Below are 26,675 nucleotides of genomic sequence, written 5' to 3' on the forward strand. Positions count from 1 at the left end.
TTCATGTTATTACGGCTCCAAGGCAGTCAGAACTTTCAAGGCCTCGCCCTAATAAGAGCACTCTTTGTGTGTATTGTTCCACCATTCAATTTTTACGAAACGTTTTCGCGGTCAATGGAGCGTGCATCTACTCGCTTGAAAGCCGCTGACGAACAGAACACTGACAACCCATCCTATCCGAAATAAGGGGCTCCTATCGAAGTTGAGCTCTTTTCTAGAAGGATTCCAAAGCGTTTTATGGCATGGTAGGAGTCCTCCTCAAAGGTTATCTTAGTTTCCTCGTTATTGTAGGGTTTGGATTTATCGGGGCCAACTGCGGCTATTTGTCCGATAATGACGAAAAACTTAGGCTGTCGAAGCCAATGCGATCTTTTTCTGACAAAAGCACGGAACGGAAACGAAAAGTCTATGTCTTGAGCGGAAACCATGAGTGCCTAAAAGCGGTATCGCAAAAAAGTATGGAATTTGATTATTTTTACCAAAAAAATCGAAAAAAACTTTTTGTTGATCACTCATTTAGGACAAACCGATGCTGGTTGATACTTTTATCTAATTGTGAATTGTGGGAAGTATAATTGAAGTGCTTACAGGTTGTTAGAATGATCATGTGATTGCAAAGCACTGGTGGCCTACATTACGAGGCCAACTGTGCATTTTGTGCATTGTAAGCGGATTCCGCAACACGGACGCGTCCTTTGTTCTTCTTTCGTTCTTTCATTTTCTTTGATCGTTCCAACAAAATTTTAACCTGTTTAAAGACTTGTCTCTGGAATCCAGGCTCATGCAGACACCAAAATGTGCGCCTCTCCAATGCACAGTTTGGCCACGTAATGTACTGGCACTGGTCATGAAAAAAATAGACAGGGAAGCATGTGAAAATGAATGCTGTTGCTGTCTTAACTCATGATAGAATTCTAGGAATGCTTTTGATATCTTAATTCATGATAAAATTCTGATAGCCAGAATGACAAATGAGGCAAATTGAGCAGAAGCAGCGTAAATTGAGGTGTTTTATTGGCTTATTTGAGTTTGGAATAGAAAAAACACATCCAGTTTTTAAGGACATAAAAAACAGCAGCGTTACATCATCAGTTGAGATGACAAGATTGGTGGAAATCTGCTTGAATGTTCGCGATGTTTAACAGATGTTAACCACTGTTCAGTTAAAACGTCCAACCCGGGTTGAATTTGAATTGCAATTCAGAAATGTATCCTTTTTATTGCTTTAAATTGACATGTTTCAGGGATGTACCAGCACAAACACATGTAGATATACTCTGTTTTAACTTTTACCCTTAATTATTAAAAAATATTGTTGTGACATCGATGAATCGATGAAGCATCGATGTGACATCTATTTTTTAAAAAGCTTAGAGACATTGATGTGACATCGCTGAAAGTTCTATGTAACATAAATGTTTGTCTATTTGAATTGTTTTTGAAAACAAAAACTTGACAATAAATTCACTTTTTACGAAAATTTGATTTGTTTTTAAAGTTTTTTTTTATGTGGCGTTACAAACAAAAAAAATCGATTAAAAAGCCTATAAAAACTGCTAGAAACCACGTAGATGCGTGTTTTTTTTGCAAAAAAAGAAATGCAGGTTTACAGGGTTAGCCTTGGGAGTAACAGGGCTGAGCAATTGATTTTGTATAGAAATGGTTAGTTTCGCTTAAAAACTGCAAATGTTTTTTTTTGGTCAAAACTTGTATTTACCCGCTCACAGCTTAAAACAACCTATAAACGCATTTTTTGCAAAAAAAAAACTAATAAGGAATTGTGGTAGTTGATAGTTATTAGGCTTGAGCAACTAAATGTGCCTGGAAACACGGCAATTTTTGGTTTAAAAATGGAAAAAATTTGTAATTTTAAAATAATATGATGCGTTCCTCACAGCTACAAGTCCGCTGAAAGTTTTTTTAAATCAATTTTGCTGGACTTAGAATGTTCTTGGGATTTTCAACCAAAAAAGGCTTTTCTTTCAGAAAAATTACATCCATGTTTCAGCCATGATTATTGTGGAATACATCAAAATATTTTTTTTTCATGTTTTATGTATGAATCATAGAACTGACATTAACGTGTCAGTCATTATTCAACGACGAAACATCATTGTAATTTGCATCCAGGTTTCATAGATGAAACATGATTGAACAACGTTAGGTTTACCTAGGTAAGCATTTTTTCACCTCAAACGTTCATTTCCTAGATCATCTCAACTGGTTGTTCTCTGAAAACTTACATTCCAGAGTAAAAGTAATGTTTTATGAAGTTTAATTTTCTAAAAAAACTTTCTTGAAACTCGTAGTACAAAATATGAATTTTAGATCTTGTTTGAAACTCCTCTAAGAGTTACTTCGCCAAGAACTTGGAGTAAGTCGGTTGACTCCAACAACAGTCGTGGAAAAAACTTGAAGCTAAAAATTTTCAACTCAACCCACATGTTATCTTCATACCTGGTCATTTAAAAAGTATAGAGCGATCAAGGTCTTGAACGGTGAAGCGAATTCGGTTACATTTGGAACGAGTAGCATCTAAGCTTAAATTAGTTTCATTTTTACCAAAGATGACCATTTAAAAAAGGCAACAGTGTGAATTTAAACAAAACACGTGTTAAACGCAAAAGCGATAAGTCCATTAAAAATATAACCCAGTGCACTACAGCATTAACCCAACCAGTGCAATCTTGCGATCGCCTCGTCCATAGCGTTAAATGGGTTCTCGATGATATACTAGTCAGTAGTCGGGTAACTGAAGATGTGTCAGGAACAATACAATGCTTGTTTGAGCAGGCCTTGAATGCAAGACCAACCACTCCGTTAATTACCGACTTGCGCGATTTAGAAGCGTTAACTTACAATCACATTTTTTTATTTTGCAGTTTTTCTTTTGTTTTACGCGCAACTTTTCCTTCGCCCTCTCCTGGGGAATACTTCGATCATAAGAAAGTGTGCATACGAGCGCAGTCATAGGCAAACGCTATATGGTCTCGTTGGCTAAGAGAATATGTCCCTTTAGTTAACAAATTGGCAAAGTGAAACACCAAATCCGACGTTATTCACAAAATGGGTGATCTCGTAGGGGTGATTGAATCCGGTAGCCCGCGAGGTTGTTACCCTCTCGGTCGCATCATTAAACTCAACTACGGCAAAAACGGATGCGCACGTTCCGCCCTCAAACAGCTACGAGCGCACTTATTCGGCCGACCGTTAAGCTCACCCCAGTTCTTCCGTCTTTGGATGTGGAGGCTGTTCATGTTCTAGCTTGAAAGTGTAAAGGACAGACAAGCGCATAAGATCAGTTGGGCTAATTTTCGGCTAATTCAGTGCGCTAATTTTGATTACACTGAATTAACGGTTTTAATTGTTTTTTATCATGGAACTCCAGAAATATTACGTTGTGATGGAACTCCGGGTAGGTTATGGTGCCGGAAGGTTACGTTGTGATCAGTAGCTTTCATAAATAATACCTCTGACTACAGTAGAAACTTATATAAGGCTAACAAGTCGCTGCACTAGAAAAACCTATATGGAGTTAGAACTTTTTTTGAGTGGACGGACTTGCGGATTTAAAAAAAAAACGGATAAGTTTAATTTTTAAGATGGATATGGAACAGTAAAAAGACCCTATTATACCAAAACTTATGCACTGTTTTTTTAGAGCGCTACCTCATTGAATTTTCAAAATATGTGCTTCAAAAATGTCTGCCAAGGTTGGTCTGCCGAGAATAGATGGTGAAACATTGGCACTGAAGGGAAGGGTCGTTTGGGTCCTGTGTTCTCGAACCCCTTTGGAGAAGAAGGGTCATTCTTATGCCCCACATTTTGCTTACATTTTATGGATGTCGTCATAACTATTCGTACTGTTACTAAATGGGACGAAGCTCACCTGCTTTGTTGTCATCGATTGTTTGTATGATATATGTACGATCAAGGATAACACCAAGCAGGACAGCAAGACACCCAGAATAAGACGGGTCTGAGGATTCAATGGCATTACGAGGGGCTACTGAAAACACAATATCAATCATTAAAGAGAAATTTGTCGCTTCGCACGCGTTGTTTTAAGTTCTTTTCTGCTAAACCATTGATAAAAACAAAAAATAAAAATAGAATTTAGCCAAAGCAAAGAACTCAGTCATATGAAAAAAAAATCGACGATAGCAAAAAAAATCAAAGTGCAAACAAAACACTCAACTTTCATTCATTTGCACTTAAGAAGCTTGGTCCAAGTTGACACAACACATGTTTTCACTTATTTGCAGTTGTACACCATGCAGATTTTCATTGCATTATGACAACGCTAAGATAGTTTTTTTCTAACTTCAAATATTTTCAACTGTTTGTGTTTTAACTTGCGATTAAAATACATAATCTGCAAGAAAAAGTATGAATGTTATCCCACAACTGAAATTTCATGGGTAAAAAAGAAGAGATTTTTGTTGGCTAAAATTTTGTCTGGAGATAATTGATTATCGTGGCAAATTTAGACCATTTCATCAATCGATTATTTTTGAAAAACAGAAATCTATTGTATAGTCAATTGGAAATTGAAATTCACTATTGCTCCAAGTTTCGAGGAAAGTGACCAAATATTTTTGCTCGAGGTGAAGTTTTTCTCCAGACCTATTTCGACTTTTTAAACAGCCACTTTTGACAATTTTTTATGTCATCTGAAAGGTTCTGATGCCAGTTTTCAGCTCGAATTTAGAAAGGCTTTTTACCATTTTTTGTAAAGTTGTGTGTTTTAAAATTGCAAATTAGATCGATTTGAGATAGTTAACGCACGGTGTATTTGGTGCAATTAACTCATAAGCAGCAAAATTGAAGCAGCAAAGTTGAACTGAAGCAAGCAGTTTGCTCTTTCTAACTCCAATTCTAACTCCATTTCTAACTGGGGTACCAAACTCAACTAATTCACTTCATATTTTACATAGCGCATTGGGAGTTAAAATGAGTAAAGAACGAAAAAATCAAAGTTTTGCTTATTTTTGGTTATTCTACCGATTTATTGAAAAATATGATGGGGGGAGTGGTAGTGGGCGATGACAAAAACTGACAGTAAAAAAAATGTAACACTGCCGAATTGAAAAAGTAGAGAAATTTAATTGTATAAAACCTTAAGTGAGAAATTTAAATTTGTGAAACGTAATCCGTAGCAACTGCACTAAACAGGAAGTGAGATAACTTGTAAAATTTGAGAAATTCGCCAATTATCTCTCAAAAAATCCATTATAACCCAAATAATTAATTTCTGATATCTGAGCAGTCTTGTTCTACCGAATCTCGATCGAGCCGGTAAGCTTTACCCCAGTGTTCTCGGAATGCAAGTTTTGCATGAACTCTTTTTAAAACAAATATAAGTTGCTTTGTTTCAAAGTTTGCATAATTACTGAGATACTTTAGCAATTTTTTGGTATTCTAATACAAATTATTTTCTATTTTTCTGTAGTTTTCGATTTGTTAAGGGCTTTATAATGTTTCTGCTTGTTTCTAGCAATTATCCAACTCATTTTTAGAATGGATATTGCTGAATTGAAATGCCGCGACCAAAATTTAAAAAAATAGTACGAATAAACGTACTAAAAAAAATAGTACGAAAAATATTCATTGTTCCGAAAGGTATATATGTCATCTTGAAAATTTTTCAAAATACCCGGGTTGATCAAAAATGCTGGTCATACACTTTTGATTCAAAATAATAATCACAGGAAAATGGATGAAAGGTCTATGATAAGTGACTTTTCATATGCGGAAACTGTATGACTAGCATTTTTCCAAAAACCAAAAAATTTGGTTTTTTAAAATTCAATTTCTCAAAACTTTTGGGAAACACAAAGGACCAAAACTATGAAGAACTCAAAATTTGAGTCACCCTAGATATGACAGTGTTGCGTTTACAATGCATTGGAAACGACCTGAATTGTCTGAGAGTTGTTTTACACAAAAATTGTACTGAAAGTTTCAAACTTTTAAATTTTTTCCAACAGTTTTCACAGACGATCGTTTTTAAACTTTGAATTTTTAATTATTCAGACATTGATAAAGGCATAAATAAACATACCATACAAAAGAAATAGAAGTTTTGCGCTTTTTCAAAAAAAAGTTATCCAGAGAAATGGAAAAAAATCCAATTTTTGTGTATCCAGGACTAGGTTATGCAAACAAAAAAAATAAGTTTTGCAGGCAATTTTTTTTTGAAATTGTTTGTTTAAGTACAAAAGTCGTTTTGCGGTTGAATAAAAATAAAAAGATTTTTGGGCAAATTCAAAATTACCTATGGAAAATGTATGATTAGCGTTTTTTTGACAAAAAAGTTTTTCTTTTTTATTTAGTACGACACAAGAAAAAAAGTTCTTTAAAAATTCGATGAAACCATTTTAGCAAAAATTATGAAATTTGTATTACTAGTAATTTTTCAAAGAGTGCCCATGAAAAAAAGTTCTTTTAAAAACAAGAAAAAAAGTTCTTTAAAAATTCGATGAAACCATTTACGCAAAAGACTGCACATGCTGAAATGTTCTTGCAAAATTTGCATATCGATTAGAATTGTAAAGTTTGCTTTCCTTTGCAAGAATCTTGCAAAGTTTGCCTTTTAAGTACAAGGGGGTATATATGCTATGGGTGTTTTTCCATCGATCAAAATGACAAGTTTTTGTCAAAAACTATGAGCCGAAAAAATATCCCTGAGATACCTGAGATCAAATGTAAATCGAGACTTAAGCGGCAATTCTTTTAATTGCACTGTGGGGAAAAATTGCCAAAACTGTAAAATTCTGAGTAAAAAAATGCAGATATCCTCAATCTCTTATCTAAATCTTATGACGTTTGATGCTGCCAATAGGAATTATAAATAGAGTACTTTAAATTGGGAAAAAATTGAAATAGAAATTATGACTGATCATCAAAAAAGAAAGCATTTCAGCTCAAAGAGTACAATAATGGTCACCCTGGGTTGATCATAAGTACATTATGCTATGCCAACCCGGTCCCAATTTTCGCCTGCTACAGTCTTTGCTTCTCAAAACACATAAATATAAATTTTTACCTGGAATTCAGCTTCCTTCAAGCGATGTGACTATATAAGTTGTTTTTTTTCGCTTTTTCTTCGTTATTTTTCAATGCACGCGTGATTTAAATCGGATCATACAACACAGCTTAATTGTGTTCGAAAGAAACGTTGCTACAGCCAGTGTCGTGTTCTGTGTTTTAAGCATTAGACATGATATAACACAACTAACCTGTTTTTGAAAATAATACTGGTAAAATTGTAATTGCTTTCTGTTTTTTCAATGAGTCATTGCTTTCTGTTTTTTCAAGAAAAAGAAGCAAAAACGGATCAAAAACAGCATTCGATTGTTTTTTCAATAAGACATTCTTCTCCAAACCACACCTGCCAGCAATTGTTTCGATTGTTGACCGTTTTATGTTTGACTTCTGAATCTGCAACGCAGTTTCAGAAAATTGTGGATGCCTATTTCAAGTCAGAAACTGAAAAAATTCGTAAACAAGGGAAACCAAATAATTTGATGTGACTTTTTAATATGGTTTAATGTGACTTCTTGTTCATAATTTCTGCTAAACATTGCCCGATTGCGCTAATTAGAGTTTGGTATCTAGAACTAAAACAGAGCTCTAAGCAAATGATTCTTATGACTATTCAAGTTCTCTTTTAGACAGCTTTAGCCAAAAGAGTAAAACTTTGAATCTAAAACTATCGCAGAGCAAAAGTTTCACAACGGAAATCTAAAATTGTTTTGCTTATCTTGATTCTTAAAATAAAACGTTTCAAAACTAATTCTAACAGAGATGTAAGCACAATGCGGCAAGACCTGAATTGCAGTTTCTTATTTGAGGTTTCTGACCCTATAAAACAATCCGAGCTTATAATTCTCAATACCAATTGTGAGAATCAAAGCGACTTTACTTTAAATGGATTCGGCACCATAAAGTCAGTAAAAATCAAAGCTTTAATTGCGATTATTTATGCAGAACTATCGAACGAAATAACATGCACGCGGCTGATTGCGGTTTAGATTTCAACAGAAATAACCTCGCCGTTAATCTCGATTTTTATTTGAACTTGATAACTAACCTACTGGCATGATTCATATAAGCAAATAAAAAAGATAAAAAAATTTTCCAAATTTGAACCTGATCTTGAAAATATTTTTGTCACTATTTGGAGGAAATTAAATCCGAATATGGAATGAAAACTGGTTGTGACCAAAAAAATCATCTAATCAGTTTCATTTAAATACCAATCAGTTTAAAATAAAACTTTTAAAAAATTTTTTCTAAGCATTTAAAACTCATCATTCTAAAAATTGTTGACATACAACGCAATGTCTGAAAGGTTTTTCAGCCCCTAGTCCTACCATAGCAACCAGCAAAATCAGTAATTATTCCAGAACTAAATTGCTACTGACAACATATTTTAAGCGTGATTCAAAACTGCTTTTTTAAAAAAGTCTCCTGTAGGCTGAGAGGAGACGTCGTTTCTCAAAAATTTTATAAAAATTTTTTTAATTCCATCTTTATTAAACATTTTTATAAAGCTATAGTGCAAAAAAATTGCACAACAGTTTTTTTTGTCAACCTGATTTCTATTTGGCACTTTTATTTTAAGAACCTGTTACTTTTTGATGCCTTCCGACTCTATTCTGGTGCGATTGCACTCTTTCTAATTTTTGTCGACTTTCCATTCGTATCAAATTCTTAATTCTTCTCTATATTCAAAATCGAGTGGAGTAAAAATTAAACAGAGTAATAGAGCAAACTGTTTAGTTGTTTTGTACTTTTTTTTATCCGATTTCCGCTTCTTTTTTTTCTTTTTTTTTCATGGACGAAATAAACGTCCCGACAACTTGGACTCTGGGAAATTTTTCTGAAAAGTTTGACTAGCGACCTTATTAATATCCAGCAAATGTTTCCCTATCTACTATCAGGAGCTTATATTTCAAGGTCTTCTAAAAACGGTGGTAGTTTTTACGTTTCAGTTTTCGGTTTTCATTGCCATAAAATTTTTCATCCATCGCTCCGAGAAAATTTCATCTATCCGTAATTGATGCTGCTGGCAGTTTTTGAGTTTGATGCTTTGAGCATATTCATCTCGCTGAGATTTTTTTTGCGTTTAAGATAATACTTAAGGCTAGATATTACTAGTATATGTTTCTCTTTGGAATATTAGAAGAAATGGAAGGACGCTGAAAACAATATAGCTATTATAATGGTTTAAGAATGATTAAAGAGTAAAACAGTGTGCTTTTCTAATAAGGAATTTTCTTTTGTTGCCTTCAATTGATACCATGTAGCGTGTTTCTCTTTCGAACGCGTGAATGAGGGACTACTTCTCAAGCTAATCAAAATGCTTTCTAAATGATTAGTTTTACCAATTAAATTGAGAATGTCTCCTATGGCCTAAACTAGTAATTTGTACTCTTAAATGAGTTACTACTATGGTTAATAGTCGACATAATTTCAATTAGGAAACTCGTATTTAAAAAGAGTCAAAGTATTCAGAGGTTATTTTGTGATGATGCTATGAATCAGAGTGCTTAAACATAAGACTTAATCAGTTTGGGCTTTTGTCCAGGACACCAAGTTGAGGTAATTTTTTAACAGTGGTGCTACGTGTAGTTGTTATCGACGTCACTCAAGACCTTTCAAAGCAAACATGTTTCTCCAAGTTACATTTATTTCGCATTTTATCTGTTTTTGTTCCAACTTTCGAAAAAAATTACGGATTTTTTTTTTGCTTGGAGTGGTTTTTTTATTCAGTCACTTTTCGATTTTTCAACTAAGCAGTTCTGAAAAAAAGTACACCATCTGAAAAATACCGTGTTCCTGAGCTCAATGTTGTTGTTTTTTTACCTGTGATTCTTTTTGTTGAAATTAGAGGGGGGTTGGGGTTAATATATTGCGTTTAATAACAAGTGCAAGCGGCGGACTATTGCGATCCAAACTGAAGAGAAAATAATCGATTATACTATAATTATAATCGTACTTTTACTAAAGTTATAATCAATTATAAGCACCAATTTTAGATGCTTAAACGATTTATAATCCATTATAATGATAACTTGTTTGGTGACTTTTTAATGAATATATTCAATTATAATTTTTCCAGAATTTTTTTAAAATTTCTTATATTCTATTATAATCTATTATAAAAATTATCTATCAAAATTATATTTCACAGGAAAAACCAATTATGATGGATTATAAATTAGCTATTCGGCATGAGAACACAGTAAAAATCAGAAAGAAGTAAGAATCAGTACACAAGGGATGGATCTAGGATTTTCGCGAGGGTCTCCAAAGCCCTATCAAGCCTGATCTGATTGATTCCAAGCTCGCTAATGCATTAAAAAGACCTTTTTTGGTAAAATTTTATGCGCCGCAGACAAAATTTTAAAAAAAGGGGCCAAAAAAGGCATTTTTAGGCACTTTTTGGAAAAATTTGACCAAAAAATTGCATTTTTCGGCGCGCACCTCCCTCAAAATTAAAATATATTAGGCACCGTTAAAACATTTTAGTGTCAGTAAGCAAAAAATGAATATCTGAAAAAAGTGGGGACCTCAAAATAGTGGGGTGAAATGGGGAGACCTTTTGGGTCGGCAGGGGATCGAATCCCTGAGGGGAGGGTGGTGTCGCCCCCCCCCCCCCCACGACGCGCCCTTCATAAATCCGCTGGTGGCTATAAATACAAAATTACAGTTTCTGTTAGTTTGGTAACTAACTGAAAAGCACACAAAACAAAACAAAACTAAAACAAAATGAAGCGATGACGTTTGTTGAATAATAATTGAATATAATCCATTATAATGGATTATAATTCAAAAAAGTTTGAAAAAAAAATTCCATAAAATGATCGATTATAATAGATTATAACCGATTATAATGATTTTTATAGTTTCGAAAAATAGTAACATTATAATCCATTTTTAATCGATTATAATCAATTCTTTTTGAGTTTTTATCGAGGCTGACAGCAAAAATCCATTATAATCCACTTTTTATTCTTTTTACTGAGTGCGGGATAGCAGTTGACATCGAATTTGATTCATTGCAGCATTTTCTGCCCCTAATTAATAGTTCATGCAGTTTTCCACAAATCTTGTAACGCAGCTGTTTTTCATGTCCTTAAAAACTTGATGGGTTCATCCAATTCCAAACTCAATTAACCAATAAAAAATCTCAATTTACGCTGATTCGGCTCAATTTGCCTCATTTGTCATTCCGGCTATCATTAATTTTATCATGAGTTAAGATATGAACAGCATTCATTTTCACATGCTTCCCTGTTTTTTTTCATGATCAGTGCCTGTAGGCCACCAGGATTTTTAATTCGCATGATCATTTTAACAACCTTTAAGCACTTCAATCAAGTGTGAGTGTCTCGAGTGAGTACCGAGCGCAAATATTCCGTTACTTTTGTTACAATATTGGGAACAATATTGTGACGCATATCGTTCCCCTGCTATGTAATGACAACAAAATTAGTTTGCCGAGCAATTACTATTTTACACTGTATCATTTTAAGTCTTATGGAAAAACATTAGATTTGAACATCTAGCCTTGCGAAAAATAGGTTCAACTAATTGACATGATATAAAAAAAGCTTTTTGTTCCGACTTTGGATACGAAATTAACGGAATATTTGTGCTCGAGATGGGTTTTTTTCTTCAGATAAACTTCGACTTTTTAACTAGCCATTTTTGACGGGATTTTTTTTTATATCAATCAAAAGAGTTTGCTGTCTTGAGCTTAAATTCGAAAAGATATTTCACTTGTGGTAATTTTTCCTAAAGTTACGAAGGCTTAAAATTTCCATTTCGGCCAAATTGGGACAATCAACGTCTGATATATTTTGCAATATTAATGGGTAAGTGGAAATTTAATCGGTCTTATAAATCGTTCCAAATTGGCTGAGTGAAGCTTAATTGCCATAATTGATTTGCTATAAGGAGAGAATTCTTTTGATTTTTATATGGCGAGTGGGGGATGATTTTTATTTGTTTTTACTTCTCCATAAACCGTAAAAGGCAGTCGGAACAGTCGGTGCTTCGCCCTGATACGAGCACTCTTGTTTTAATTTGAAATTTTGCAAAAATCATGCCCCCGCACGCCATATATGGTACAAATTTATAGAATTTGCTCCTAGTGACAAATCAATTATGGCAACTAAGCTTCCTTCAATCAATTTGGAAAAATTTTTAAGACGGATTGAATCTCTGCTTACGCGTTAATAGCGCGAAATATATCGCGCGTTATTATAGTCCCAAATTGGCTAAAATGTCAATTTTGAACCCCTATTACTTTACGCTAAACGATCACAAGTAAAATATATTTTCAAATTTAAGCTTAGCACAACAATACCTTTTGAATGATACAAAATTTCCGTCAAATTTGGCTAGTTAAAAAGCAAATTTTTGTCTGAAGAAAAAAAAACCCACCACGAGCTCAAAACCACGAAATACGGAACAACCATTTCGATTCAAACTGTAATATAAAATATGCGAAAATCTATTGAATCTTGCTCCAACAGAAAGTTTCCTCTCTAGTTGAAGAACTGAACATTTTTACTAACCGAATCGTTTGATATCGTTCTTTGCGGCGCTGCCAATGCCAATTAGAGCTACTGCGCTGCTTGTATTAGGTTAAACAAGACTGCTCGTATATCAGGGCAAAACCCTGAATGTTCCGACAGTCCCTTAATTCATATTGAATAGTTTTTGGGAAACGAAAATAATGAAAACTTATAAAATTTAGGTAGCCTCAATTCAAATTAGAGCTTTTTTGTTGTTCGGGATAATCCGCCATGCATGAATGTTTCGTGTTACGCTCTCAGCAAAATGAATAAATTCTTTAAAACGCGCATAATTTAGTCCAGAACATGATCATTTTGGCAATTTCCAAACCCCCAGAAATTTACAAAAAATAATCGGAGGAAAAATATCTTTTTAAAATCGAACTCAGGAAGTCAATATCTTCAATGGGTATAAATAATTTTTGTCGAAAACTATTATTTCGATCGGCGAAATTTGATTGAATGAAAAAACCACACCGAGCATAAATATTCCGTTTTCTTCGAAATTCGGAACAACAAGACTGCTCGTATCAGGGCGAATTTTACGCTAAATGATCACAATTAAAATGTATTTCCAAATTTAAGCTTAGCACAACAATACCTTTTGAATGATACAAAATTTCCGTCAAGTTTGGCTACTTAAAAAGCGAAATTTTCTCTGAAGAAAAAAAACCACCACGAGCACAAAGTCCACGAAAGTCGGAACAACAATTTCGATTCAAACTGTAATATAAAATATGCGAAAATCTTCATAAAAATTGATGATTTTTATCACTCAAAATGCTAAAAAGTGTTATTGAATGTTGCTCCAACAGAAAGTTTCCTCTCCAGTTGAAGAACTGAACATTTTTACTAACCGAATCGTTTGATATCGTTCTTTGCGGCGCTGCCAATGTCAATTAGAGCTAATGCGCTGCTTGTATTAGGTTAAACAAGACTGCTCGTATATCAGGGCAAAACCCTGAATGTTCCGACTGTCCCCTAATTCATATTGAATAGTTTTTGGGAAACGAAAATAATGAAAACAATACAAAAAAATCGTTACAAAAAATCGATGTTGAAAAATACTTTTTCAAGAGCCGATTTGGTCCTAATAGTCAGAACAATAACAGATTTTGTTTCAGGCGTATAGTTTAAAAGTCAAAACAAATATTTTTATTTTGTCAACCATGAAAAGATGATGAAATGTTTGCGTTTTCTGCCGCTTTTCGAAGAAAATGACAGATAATTTGTAATCAGAATGATTTTTGCTTAGACAATAACCAAATTGTTTCACCAGCAATTTCTTGTGAATCTCAGAACACGCTTCAAGTTATTGATAGTCTGAGATTAAGAACATATAAGTGAGATCGTTTTTCGTAAAGTGATGGAGGAGGAGGACCCGGGCTGAGGTGTTCGACTCATGATTCGTCCGATTTTCGTCGCAAATTAAGATGGCCGAAAGAACACAAAACTCGAACAAAGTCGAATCAAGGGTCAAACAGTGTCGTATCATGAGTCGAACAGGGTCGATAGAGTCGAACAGGGTCGAATCATGAGTCGAACAGGGTCGAATAATGAGTCGAACAGGGTCGAATCAAGAGTCGAACAGGGTCGCAACATAATTTTGGGTCGCGGAAAGTCGCAACATGGGTCGCGCGAAGCTGAAGTAATGGAATTGTTGTCGGACTTTTTTGTTTGCATAAGCGTTATACAGACGTAGATCGCAAAATCATCCAGTATATACGTATTTTTAATGTGCAGTTAGCTAGATCAACAAATTTGCTGATCATATACAGGACCGCCACGAGAAGGCCTACACATGGTCCCAACGTTGAATGTAAGCAATCTTTTTAGGGCAACAACAAATTCGTTACCACAAAAACTGAAAGCTAGAAAACATCAAAACCAAACATAAATCAGATAGGTTAAATGAACATTACGAAAAGCGAAAACTAAACGAAACACACTTACCACGAAGCTAAAAATAGAGGGGAGTTGAAAGCTGCTATTTTGGTGAAATCATTGCATTCTTATGACTCATAAAGGGAAACTAAATCCAGTCCTAACCCGAACCGAGAGTTTTTTACTACTGACCTGAAATAATTTATATCTAATTTAAATTTCTGGTCAGAATATCTTTATGAAATGTTTAAATAAAGCAGGGAGTTTCTTTAAAATCTTTCTCGAACCGAAGTTTCCTGGACTAAAATTGATTTCAATAGATTTTTGATGACAAAAAGGTTTTCTATATAACTGATTTCATCGCACACTTAGATAAATTAAGGGTTTTTTAATCCATTTTAATCGATTTTTTTTTCGAAAAAAATTCATCAAAATCCATTATAACCCATTTTTGTTTTCAATATTTAATTGATTTTTTGTTCATAATATTCATAAATTTTGTAAGTAATGACTCTACTTTTTGCAACTTTCTCAAAACTCAAATATACACGTTCATCTAGGGGCGGCCAATATGTAGTATATTTGATGAGACCAATATGTACTAATTTTCCAAGAACTTTGTAGTAATTTCCCAAAAATGGCAATTTTGACCAGTTTTTTTTTCAAATTAGCCTGCAGCGCTAAAATTTTAGTCAAAATTTGTTTTTTTTTAGTGTTGTGGGAGAGCTCGGAAATCAACTTGGCCTACCTGAGAAGAATTCGACTAAATTTTCGAATTTTTTTGAAAGTCCCACTCACATCCCCCTTCACGACCCCCAGAACACCTCCACCCCCCTCCGCACCACTCCAACCCCTGCACGTTCACCCATACTACACTATTACCTATCCAGGTGGGGATGTTAAGTGTTTAGTGGGGGTGTGGTAAACGCGTGGGGAGGGTGGTTTGACTTTTTTTTATAAATTTTCATAAACGCGATTGAAAGTGGGACACAGTTGAAATTTAACAAGAGAAGAAAATAAGTAACTTAAGATTTACATCATTAAGTAAAATGAAAACAGTACACCGAAAGATTTTTTAAAAATGGAATATAATCCTATATAATCAATTAAAATTGATTATTTTTTGTTTATAAAAACTTTTGAAAATAAGTTGAAAGTAATTGAATTTAATCGAAAATAATTGACTATATTGAGATTTATTGCATAAAAAATAGTATCATTATTGTACATTTTTAATCAATTATAATAGATTATTTTTGTTATTTTATAGAGACTGACAAATAAAATCCAATCTAGTCGATTATTATCTATGAAATTTTAGTGCGGATTATTTTTTTTTCTCTGATCAGAAAATAGCTAAATCTGGGCTATTTCTAGCTTAAAAAAAGTCTTCTGGTGGGGCTCAAACCCACGACGTTCAATTTTGTAGTCGTTTTTGCTAACCGCTAGACCACATGCTTTGCCAAAGAGTAATAGTTTTAGCAATCTAAGAAGTGTTATTTTGCTTTGTATTGCTTCTGTTATTGTGTATACTCGATGAATTTTTATTTCAATACGGTTGAGCAGTGAACTGATTTCTTGTTAGTTCTTTCCAGAATATTTTTATTTCTAAACAAGAAAAAAATAGATCATGTCTGCACAGAAAATACGTGAAAACTTGGCTAGATAATCTATATAAAACTTCTATCTAGAAAAACAGCCTCCGTTGGATACGGGTAGGACATTCCAATTTGAATAAAGACAAGTTAAATAATCAAAATTATTTATTTTCGTGTAAAGTAAAAAAGATTATACATATTTTTACCCTTTTTGAGTGACAATTGAGACACCTATAGGAACAGCTGGAACTAAAAGGGCTTTGCAATCATACGTTAATTTTCATATCAATTAGACCAATTTAGACGCCATGACAAAAATTCATACATGAGGAAATCATAGGGCTCAGATAAAACTCCATGGTTAGTTAAGGCAAATTAACTGATCCAACTTTCACGTTACTGGATGCAAACTTTTCACGCTCAGAGGATAATTGTTTAAGGCTCTGCCTTGTTACAAAAACTGGTTTTATTTTTTATCTATGGCGCTCAAGTCACACATTTTTCCGTGTATGTACAAAACAGTCCATCAAAAACAGTTCAATACAATTGAAATAGTCACCGCCGCAGTCGCGCCAACATGTTGCGAGCTTGCCAACAGAGGTTAGGACTCGATACGAAAATTAGAGCCGGTTATCGAAACGCGAGTCGCGCCCACCGGCGACCATATACCAGATTGTTTTGTATCAGACTGTTTTTTTTCGTTGATTACATGATTTTTCGGACTGTTTTGCACCATTTTTTCAGTGAAGCTAAAAATTCATTTCCGAAAGCGCTGAATGACTCAAGCATTGAAATGCGGCAACTATTAACAAGGTAATGGCAATAATGACAGTTGAGCTTCTGTTGAAATCTTGCCGTTCCACCTGAAACCTCATGTTTTTGTGAGGGGAGGAAAAATCAAAGGCAATTTCATCAATTCAAAGTTCGATTTGACTTTAATTATAACCAATAACTGACACATTTCTTGGTAAGAAACAATTCTTTTGGTGCCTGAAATGTTTGGTTAACCTTGATTAAGTTTTGTAATAATGCCTCTACTTTTAGCATCTTTCAGCAAAAATTTTAGCAACTTACCATTCAGCAGTACCATTAGTTTTTATTGGACAATGGACCTTGATTCATTTCAAATAGATCAACCTAAAACCCGCCTTATCTCAAAATAATCGAGTAAAATACACTCAAGAAATTCAATACAATCAAAGAGCAGCCCCACCTAAAACCTCATATTTTTGTGAGGGAGGAAAAATCAAAGGAAATTTCATCGCGTCAAAGTTCGATTTGACTTTAATTATAACCAATAATTGGCACACTTCTTTTTAAGAAACGATTCTCATCAATTTTTTTTTGTGTTAGAAATGTTGTTTTTTAAATAAAACATAAAATCAATCATTAGGACGGAAAATTATTCAAAAGCACTGGCACAAGTAAAATGAAGTGTAACAAAAAATTTCAGCTTGAATATTAAAGGCAGTCGGAACAACCAAGGCGTCTTGTTTTTATTTTATAAATACTTATAAACAAGAAGTCAAAACTTGATGTTGAAACGTACCGACGTTAGTGAAAAATAAAACACAGTAGACGTCAGGGAAGACGTCGTCTGTGTATCAAAATGTGTCAATTGTCAGTTTCAAAATGTGTCAATTTCAAAATGTGTCAGTTTCAAAATGTGTCAATTTCAAAATGTGTCAGTTTCAAAATGTGTCAGTTTCAAAATGTTTCAATTGAAACTAAGATGGCTCTTGGTGGCAATGGTTTTAACTATGGAGGTATGGACCCTTTTGGCACCGTGGAAGTGGTCAAGTTTGATGCTGACGACAAAAATGAGGAAAACTTATCGAATCATACAATTTATACCTCTTTCTCCATTCCTTGAAACTAACTAAGGGGAGTTTTCATTTTTTAGCAAAATAATTTATCACGTAAGGATTTCGTTGTATCAAGGCTTCTCCATCCTTCTTTCATGACAAGATTAAGTGCAAATTTTGACGCACTTGTTAAAAATTGAGTTCGTTAGGTCCCTCGTGCTGGGCTATTTCATCTGCTGTTGCTAGAAAATGGGCACATTGAGGCCTTTTTGAAAAAATTGAGCTCATGCAGCTCCATACCGCAAAAATGGGGACCGAGAATTGGCCTCAGTTTGTTCAAAACGGTATGCTCATTCACAGGGGCGGATCTAGCATTTTCTCGAGGGGGGCGGATTTCGTCGACCTTTTTTTTAAGGTCGACCCAATTGATTTTTCGAGCTCTCCCTATGCACGGTTTGATCCGTTTTGGGCAAATTTTCTGCGCCGCAGGCAAAATTTTGAAAAAAAAAATAGTCCAAAAAAGGCGTTTTTAGGCTCTTTTTGGAAAATTTTGACCAAAAATTTGCGTTTTTTCGGCGCGGGCTCCCCCCTCAAAATTAGTAAATTTTAGGTTCGGTCGCCCAAAAATGGATTTCTTAAAATGTACCAAAGGGGGGACCCTTTGGGTCAGCAGGGGGTCGAATCCCTGAGAGAGAGAGGCGTACCCACCAAATCCACCCCTACTAATTCAGCTCTTTTTGATAAAAACTATAGAGAAAAAATACAAAAGTTCGTCTTCGAGTTTTAAGTACAAAACATTAATTTTCTTTATGCATTAACAATTATTCAATCGAGAAAACATCAGAAGGTTCTTCAAAAGGTTCTGAAATCGTTCTTCAAGTCTTGTCTATAAAGATTGTGAAAAAAAACAATAATCTTTCTATTTCTTTTTTCAACGCCCTCAAAACTTCAAAACTTAAATAAAAAATGACAAAATTTGTCTTTTTTTATAAATTTTATTCTACCAAAAAAAATACCAGATTCTTTATTTTCCAGTTACACACATTTCTCAAAATGTAGAGATAGATTTTCAATTGTACCTCATTCAAGTCCTACAAACGTTTTTATAAACGATTTGTCTCAAGAAAAAAGCATGTTGAATAGAGTTTATATTCTGCTTAATATTAATTTTTTTGCTAATTCTAATTTTTTTAATTCTCCTTTTTGACTTACTTCTTTGGTCGTAGCGTTGATTTCAGCACTTGGTACACTTTTTTCAAGTTTTCTTCCGCATGCGTCGTTTTTCTTAATAGTTTATTATAGTTTGAGTAATAACTGAGTATAAACTGAGTAAACTTTGTGTCGAATTTGTATTGGTTTAGTTTTGTATTGAACAGCTTCTTGCCTTTTGTTTTAATAAATGCGGTTTGTAGGTTAACTTTTCATACAAAACAGTTAATCGGGCGCATCAACAAGTTTGTTTTATGTTATTGGACTCAAATATTGAGAAAACAGGTATCAATAATTTGGCCCAAAAGTTGATATTTGGGTTGAATTATCTTTTTTTGCTTACGATTAGGTTCTTGCGGCCCTGCTTTTGGAAAAGTTGTGAAAAATCTGCCCTTACAAAAAATGTGAAAGAAGAGAAGCAAAGCAAAGTGCAATGGTACTTTTCAAGAAATCCATTTTGCTGACCGACCCTAAAATTTTTTTAAAGGCGGCTTCAGCGCCAATATATAATAACTTTGAGGAGGAACGCGAGCCAAAAAAAACGCAATCGTTTTTATGTTGGTTTGTGTATAGACCATGTAAGCATTATTTTGACCAAATTAAGATTGACCACCCCATAATTAATTATTAACAGGATTAAAATTTCTGAGTGCTGCTTATAAAGAACTATCATTTACGATTGGCTCATATTACTCAAACCTAGTACCAAGTTAAAGTCCACCCCTATACTGCTTTGGGGGTGAACGATGCATATCCTGTCCTCTTTTACAAATTTCTGAAAATCTTGCCTTCTATGAAAAAATGGTTATCATACAATTTTCGTATACGGAATATGTATGATAACTATTTTTTTTTAGCTTCAAAGTAAATTTTCGTTTTTGATGAGCAGGGTGCTTTAAATTGATCAAAAGCACTCTTAATTAGTTTAAGTTTGATTAAAAACAAGTTTTAACATGTTTCTGAAAATCTTGCCTTCTATGAAAAAATGGTTATCATACAATTTTCGTATACGGAAATTGTATGATAACTATTTTTTTTAGCTTCGAGGTAAATTTTCGTTTTTGATGAGCAGGGTGCTTTAAATTGATCAAAAGCACTCTTAATTAGTTTAAGTTTGATTAAAAACAAGTTTTAACATGTTTCTGAAAATCTTGCCTTTTATGAAAAAATGATTATCATACAATTTTCATATGTGGAAATTGTATGATAACTATTTTTTTTAGCTTCAAAGTAAATTTTCGTTTTTCATGAGCAAGGTGCTTTAAATTGAGCAAAAGCACTCTTAATTACTTTGAATTTGATTAAAAACAAGTTTCAACTTGTTTCTGAAAATCTTGCCTTTTATCAAAAAATGGTTATCATACAATTTTCATATATGGAAATTGTCTGATAACCATTTTTTTTCAAAAAAGAAAACGTAGTAATTTTCATCACCAGACTGTTTTATTTAGTTCAAATAGCCGGAAGACTAGATCGAATAATTTTTCAATGTTTTTTGAAATTGTATGAAAGTTGCATGATTAGCATTTTTCCGTACAATTTGATGTAGGCAATTGCATGATAAGCATTTTCGGTGTGGGGAAATGTAAGATAATCGTTTTCGGTTTATGGAGGTTAACCCGGGCTATGATTAGGAATTGAACAGCATACTTTTGGCCCAATTTGCTGTAAAAACTTGGACTCATTTAATTTAGCACCATCAATGGAAAAAAAAACGAAACCAAATAGGCAACCTGAAAGATGGATGAGAGATATATCAAGTTGTTTGAGGCGCACAATCATTCTGATGCCCATTGCTATCAATGCTGATGAAAATATTTTTTTAAAAAAGAACGAGTCCTCAACTTATGGTCGAACTTTATAATGCAGTCCTCATCGAGTTCCTAATTTGGAAAATAGGAGCTCTTGGGGGCTAATTATATGCGGTCTTGTCAAGGTTAATAATTTTTCTCCTTCATTTTGAACTTCATAATGTGATTTTCATAAAATCGAGAATTTGGCCTTGCTAAAATGGTAGCCAAATTTAAGAGCAGTTTTAGATAAAGCAATCCATCTGTTTCTCCGCTCGGAAATTGCCTAGTCTTATACTGATCCTTCTATTAATCTTTCCTTCAAGTTATTAAAAATATTGAAAAAAAATTAAAGATGACTATATTCTCTTCTTTTTAAAGGCTTACTGACTCCGAGCAATCAGGTGTTATTATAAATAGTGTGAAGAAAAAAAATTGAAAACCTTTTTTTAGCCATATGCTAAAACTTAAAGAGAGAAGCAATTAGGAAAATGAAACTCTTTAGGGGTCATAGTCACCAGGAAAGTACTACAGCTTGGGTAGTTCAACTGTTTTAAAATTGGCTCAAATTGTGTGTCTTCTTTGATGTTCAATCTGACCAGGATTTTTGTAGGATCCTTCTGTGAAGGAATCTCGAATTATAATTCATATATAATAGTTGCGCATAATGAAAAGTGTAACTTGGCCAGAGGGTTTTTTCTAAAAAATCATATTTAAAAAGCTGGGTTTGTACAATTTTTCTTTAAAAATTATAAAATACAGCTGTACTTGGGTTTTGCACGAGGAAGTCCGGAGTGAGCTAGAGATAGATGTATATCTATGTGGGCAATATTTTTTGTTTAAATTAGTTATACTTTGCTGTCCTTTCATATGGAGTTGTCATTCCGCGTTTTTTTTTGCACTAAAACATCCAAACTTTGTAAAGTGCGTTCATCTTATGTCACACCCTGTTTTTACAAAAACTTGGCAGGAAATATTCTCTGTACAGCTTATATAGTAATGCTTTAGTTTGTTTTGCAACGCCTATTTTTTAAGAGTAAAACACTGGAGCCAATCTTAGCAAAATATATATGAGTTTTTTATGCGCCGCTTATTGCGGTGGGTTACGTCGGCTTAGTAATAGGCTCAGAAAGCCTTTAATTGGGTGACGCCATTTGTGGCTGAAAAACTGAGGGCTGTATTGGAATGTAGACAAAATTATTATCTCTTCTTGCAATTTTTTTTATCATGATATCGTTAGTTTTAAAAATCTTGTTTTAGTAACTTTTACTGTTTTATCTCTTCCAAATTTAAGTATTTAGGTTTTCGGTCATTTATGTGGTGTATAAAAGGTCGGTTTTCCTGGTATTTTTCATTATTTGGTGGTGTTCAGAAATGGTGGTTGCCACAGGTTTCAAGTTTTTATTTTTTACCAGGAGAAAATTGAAAATGAAAGCTCTATCAATTTCATAACTACTAAAACGTTTAAGTAGCTATTTTTTCTGACCAAAGTCTTTAAAAAATTTATCATGAGTTTTATCACCTAATTGTTCCGACTTTCGATACGAAAGTGACGGAATATTTGTGCTCGGGGTGGGTTTTTTTTTCTTCAGACAAATTTTTTACCTAGCCATTTTTGACGGAATTTTTTAAATATCATTCGAGAGGTATTGTTGTCATGAGCTCAAATTTGAAAAAATAATTCACCTGTGATCATTTTTCGTAAAGTTATGGGGGTTTATTGCAATTTTGGCAAATTTGGGACAATTAAAGCGCGATATATTTCGCGCTATTAAAGCGCAAGCGGAGAGTTAATCCGCCTTAGAAATCGTTCCAAATGGGTTAAAAGAAGCTTATGTGCCATAATTGGTTTTGATACAAGGAGCGAAATCTATCCTTTGTGCTTTGTATGGCGTGTGGGGGGATGATTTTCATAAAAATTTTCGAATTTTAGAAAAAAATTTTTTTTTTTTTTGTTTTATTTCATTGAATTTTTTAATGTTATTACTGCTCCATAAACCTTAAAAAGCAGTCGGAACATTCAGGGTTTCGCCCTGATACGAGCAGTCTTGTTTTATTTGCACTCGACACAATTCACAGTTGTATCTACTGGCAAAAACTGTATCTCTGTTTGAAAATTCAGTACTTTTTTTATTAGAGAATAAATTATTGGAAACGAGTTATTTTTTTGTGAACTAGAAATATAAATATGAATAGGAAATAGTGATTTGTGAAAAAAAAAAACTGAAAGAATTTAACTTTCGTGAGATCAGGTCAGAAGACAAATGAAACTCGGTTACTATCTTCAAATTAATGGTCTGGTATCACTTGAGTGTTCAATGAGATTATACAAAAATTGATTATACTTAGAGCAAAAATAGTGCTCCAGATTTCGATTTTCGTTGGGCTGAGAACACTGATCAGCGGCTACAAAAATTTTTGTTTCCTAGGTGGATTTTCAAAACTTATGTGTTTAGATAATATTTAGGCAGAGTGCACTATGGTTGTATTGCTTCAATAATTTAAATTATTTTGAGAAATAAACAAGACTGCTCATATCAGGGCGAAGCCCTGAATGTTCCGACTGCCTTTTAATGTTTAATAAAATGTAATAAAAATGAAAAAAAAAATTGAAAAATTTGAAATTTTTTATGAAAATCATCTTCCCACACGCCATATAAAGTACAAAAGGATAAATTCCGCTCGTTGTAACAAATCAATTATGGCAAATAAGCTTCTTCCAACTAATTTGGAACGATTTCTAAGACGGATTAAATCTCCGCTTACGCGTTAAAAGCGCGAATTATATCGCGCGTTAATAACTAGCTATCTTTTCAAATATAAGCTCAGGACAACAATAGCTTTCAAATGATATAAAAAAATTCCGTCAAAAATGGCGAGTTAAAAAGTCGAAATTTGTCTGAAGAAAAACAAAAAACCCACCCCGAGCTCAACTATTCCGTTACTTTCGTATCGAAACTCGGAACAATGAGATTCAGAGTGGTATTAAAGAAAAGTCTATTTGTCTGTGAGGCATCTGTATAAGCTTACGATATGTATGGATTTGAGTTATACTAGTGCGTAACTCAATATCAATCGTGCAGTTAAAATCTCTGGAAATCTTTTTAGAATGAATTCTTAGGAATTTGAAAATTTTTGGAAAAATTTATGTTTGATTAGGTATGATCGGTCTGCTTTGGTCTTTCTCATACAATATCCACAATTAGGTCAAATCTATGAGGTAAAATTTTATTATTCAACTTGTAGATAAACTTTTTTGTTATTGTTGTCAGTCTAGCACTACCCAATAACTTGGTGAAGGCGAATAATGTGCTGATCAAGTAAGTTAATGGAATTTGCGTTGAGTCTTGATGCTGATGCTAAGTACTTTTTTTCTAATTCGAATGAGATATCAAAGTTTGTAAATTAATTTTCTCTGAATGGTCACGGCATATCCATAATGGAAACATTTGATCAAATTTGCCCGGGTTTCATTAGTTTGGTAAAGTTATTTTGTTGACGACTTTCGTTTTAGTCCGAGAAAAAGATGTTTTTCATATAGAAACAAGTCTTTTCTACCGGGCAAACAAAAAAGTGTATAAATTACCAAAAAAATGAAACAAAATTGTTGGAAAATGATTGAAAATATTATTACAGGCATATGTCAAAAAATGAAGCGAGAAGCATTAACGAAACCAAAACTCTTGATGGGTCTCAGTCATCCGGAATTTAATACAATTTGAACAGTTTAAACTGTTTTAATTTTGATTCAAAGTTGTTTGTCTTCTTTGATGTTCAATCTGACCTTGATTTTTTGTAGGATCCTTCTGTGAGGGGATCTCGATCTCTAATTCATATGCCATAATTGCGCATGGTGAAAAGTGCTATTTGGCCAAAGCAGTCTCTTTAGTAGCACTGGATTTGTATTTTTTCTCTGTAAAATTTGTAAAACATAATTGTAAAACATAAGGATTTTTCACGAGAAAGACTTAATTGTATTCTCTTGATTTGTATGACATAGCTGCACACTATTTCATCGTTGTGGAGAGTCGTAATTCGTCTTGGGTAAATAAACGTATATTTGCAAAACCAAACTCGTTTTCTTAAGATGGTTTTGGGAGTTTCGCTCCTTTACCAATTTTTGATGACTCAGATAAAGCACATTGTGGTTGCCTAGGGTAACGCAGCTTTTGCTTTCGAAAGACTTCAGATATATTTGTTTTGTTTCTCTAAACTGTTTTAGATGTCCTGTTCTTAAAGTTTTTCTGTGCACGTAATAAGTTATAGAATTATTATGGCACAGTTGTTTGCTTTTTGTACCGACTTGTGCAACGAAAGTAACGGAATATTTGTGATCGGGGTAGTTTTGATTTCTTCAGACAAAATTCGACTTTTTATTTAGCCATTTTTTTGGAATTTTTTTCTTATCATTCAAAAGGTATTGTTGTGCTGAGCTTAAATTTAAAAAAATATTTTACCAATGATCATTTTTCGTAAAGTTATGGGGGTTTAAAGATTGCCATTTTAAGCAAATTTAGGTTAATTAACGCGCGATGTATTTCGCGCTATTATTGCGTAAGCAGTGTTTTCATCCGTCTTGGAAGTCGATCTAAATTGGTGAAAGGAAGCTTAGTTACCATAATTAATTTGTTACTAGGAGCGTATGGGTGGATTAATTTTCACAAAAATTTTCAAATTTAATTTTTTTTTCAGTTTGTCTAACTACATTTAATTTTTGCTGTTATTACTGCTCCATAGACTTTAAAAGGCAGTCGAAACGTTCAGGTTTATGCTTAGTTTATGCTTAGTTGCTAAATAAACCTTTTTTTCTAATTAGTTTTTTAATTCTGATTCTTTGTCGGTGATTGTTGTTATGTAAACCTATTTGAGGACTGTTTTGTTGTCATTTGTGCCTTTAATGGGTTGCTTGATTTTCGTTTCATAATTATGATTTAGAAGTTTTACTTGTTATATAAAACTGTAATTAGGACACTGCTTTTATGTTTTTTTTTCGTATTACGTGGTGTTTTTCAAGTACAGTGCGGTTTTTTCATTCAATTTTGCTGGCAAAAATTGTCGTCTGAATTTCTGTGTATTAACGTTTGGTACATATTGGTCATCTAAAATATAGATAAAAAACTTTTTTTACTTTTTCTTTTACTGATTTAAAATAAATTTAAGTGTAGAATTAGCCTCTACCTCAGTGATTGAGTCAAGATTCAAGTTTTGGAGGATTGGCGTCGTTTGTCTGATGAGAGGATGGGTGTCGGTTTTTCCTATGACCTGGGGGAACTTTTCTCTTTTAGGATACGTTTTTTGAATTTTTTAGGTCTTTCTTGTTGTTCAACTCTTCTGCTTTTAACCGAATGTGAATAATATTATGTTTGCGCATATATTTCTTCTTTGAATGGTGGTAGTTTTTATACAAACCTTTAAAATAGCAAACTTAATAACAAGAAAAAACCTTTCTGCTTTGTGTGACGCGGGGATGAAATTTGAGTTTATTTCGTTTTGTGCATTTCATCTTTGCGTCTTTGGAGAGTTTCTCTTGCAATTTTTTTGACATACTTCCATGAGAATGACATGTTTTTTAACTAGCCTGATCCACATCCTTAACTGATAAAAACTGTTTATGAAACATTCGACTGGTGGAAGTCATCATCATGTGCATGTTCTGGAAGTCCTTAATCCTTAAGGTCAAAGTTTTCAATAATTTGTTTTGTGTGAAACCTAATTTTAAACATTTTCACCATTTTTGAATTTTGATTTTATCTTTGCTCTATGAACATCGGAGGTTCTCTTGTAATTAGCTATTCA

The 26,675-nt window shown here is 33.5% G+C and overlaps 2 protein-coding genes across 3 annotated transcripts in view; one reads left to right on the top strand and one right to left on the bottom strand.

The window, feature by feature from the left end:
* LOC134845744 (uncharacterized) overlaps positions 1 to 7,414 on the bottom strand; it is a 33,124-nt gene extending 25,710 nt beyond the window's left edge. Inside the window, exons 1-2 of one of the 2 annotated variants that reach the window (XM_063862806.1) lie at positions 7,242 to 7,414; positions 3,890 to 4,009 (exon numbers count right to left, since the gene is read on the bottom strand). In XM_063862806.1, the coding sequence (XP_063718876.1) occupies positions 3,890 to 3,997 (108 nt within the window). In that variant the 5' untranslated portion in view covers positions 3,998 to 4,009; positions 7,242 to 7,414. The other variant, XM_063862805.1, reaches the window with a different exon arrangement.
* LOC134845699 (cleavage and polyadenylation specificity factor subunit 4-like) overlaps positions 1 to 26,675 on the top strand; it is a 373,809-nt gene that overhangs the window by 35,365 nt on the left and 311,769 nt on the right. The gene's annotated exons all lie outside the window — the stretch shown is intronic.

The sequence above is a fragment of the Symsagittifera roscoffensis genome, chromosome 5 (genome assembly GCF_963678635.1).
Source record: "Symsagittifera roscoffensis chromosome 5, txSymRosc1.1, whole genome shotgun sequence".
Taxonomy (NCBI): Eukaryota; Metazoa; Xenacoelomorpha; order Acoela; family Convolutidae; genus Symsagittifera; species Symsagittifera roscoffensis.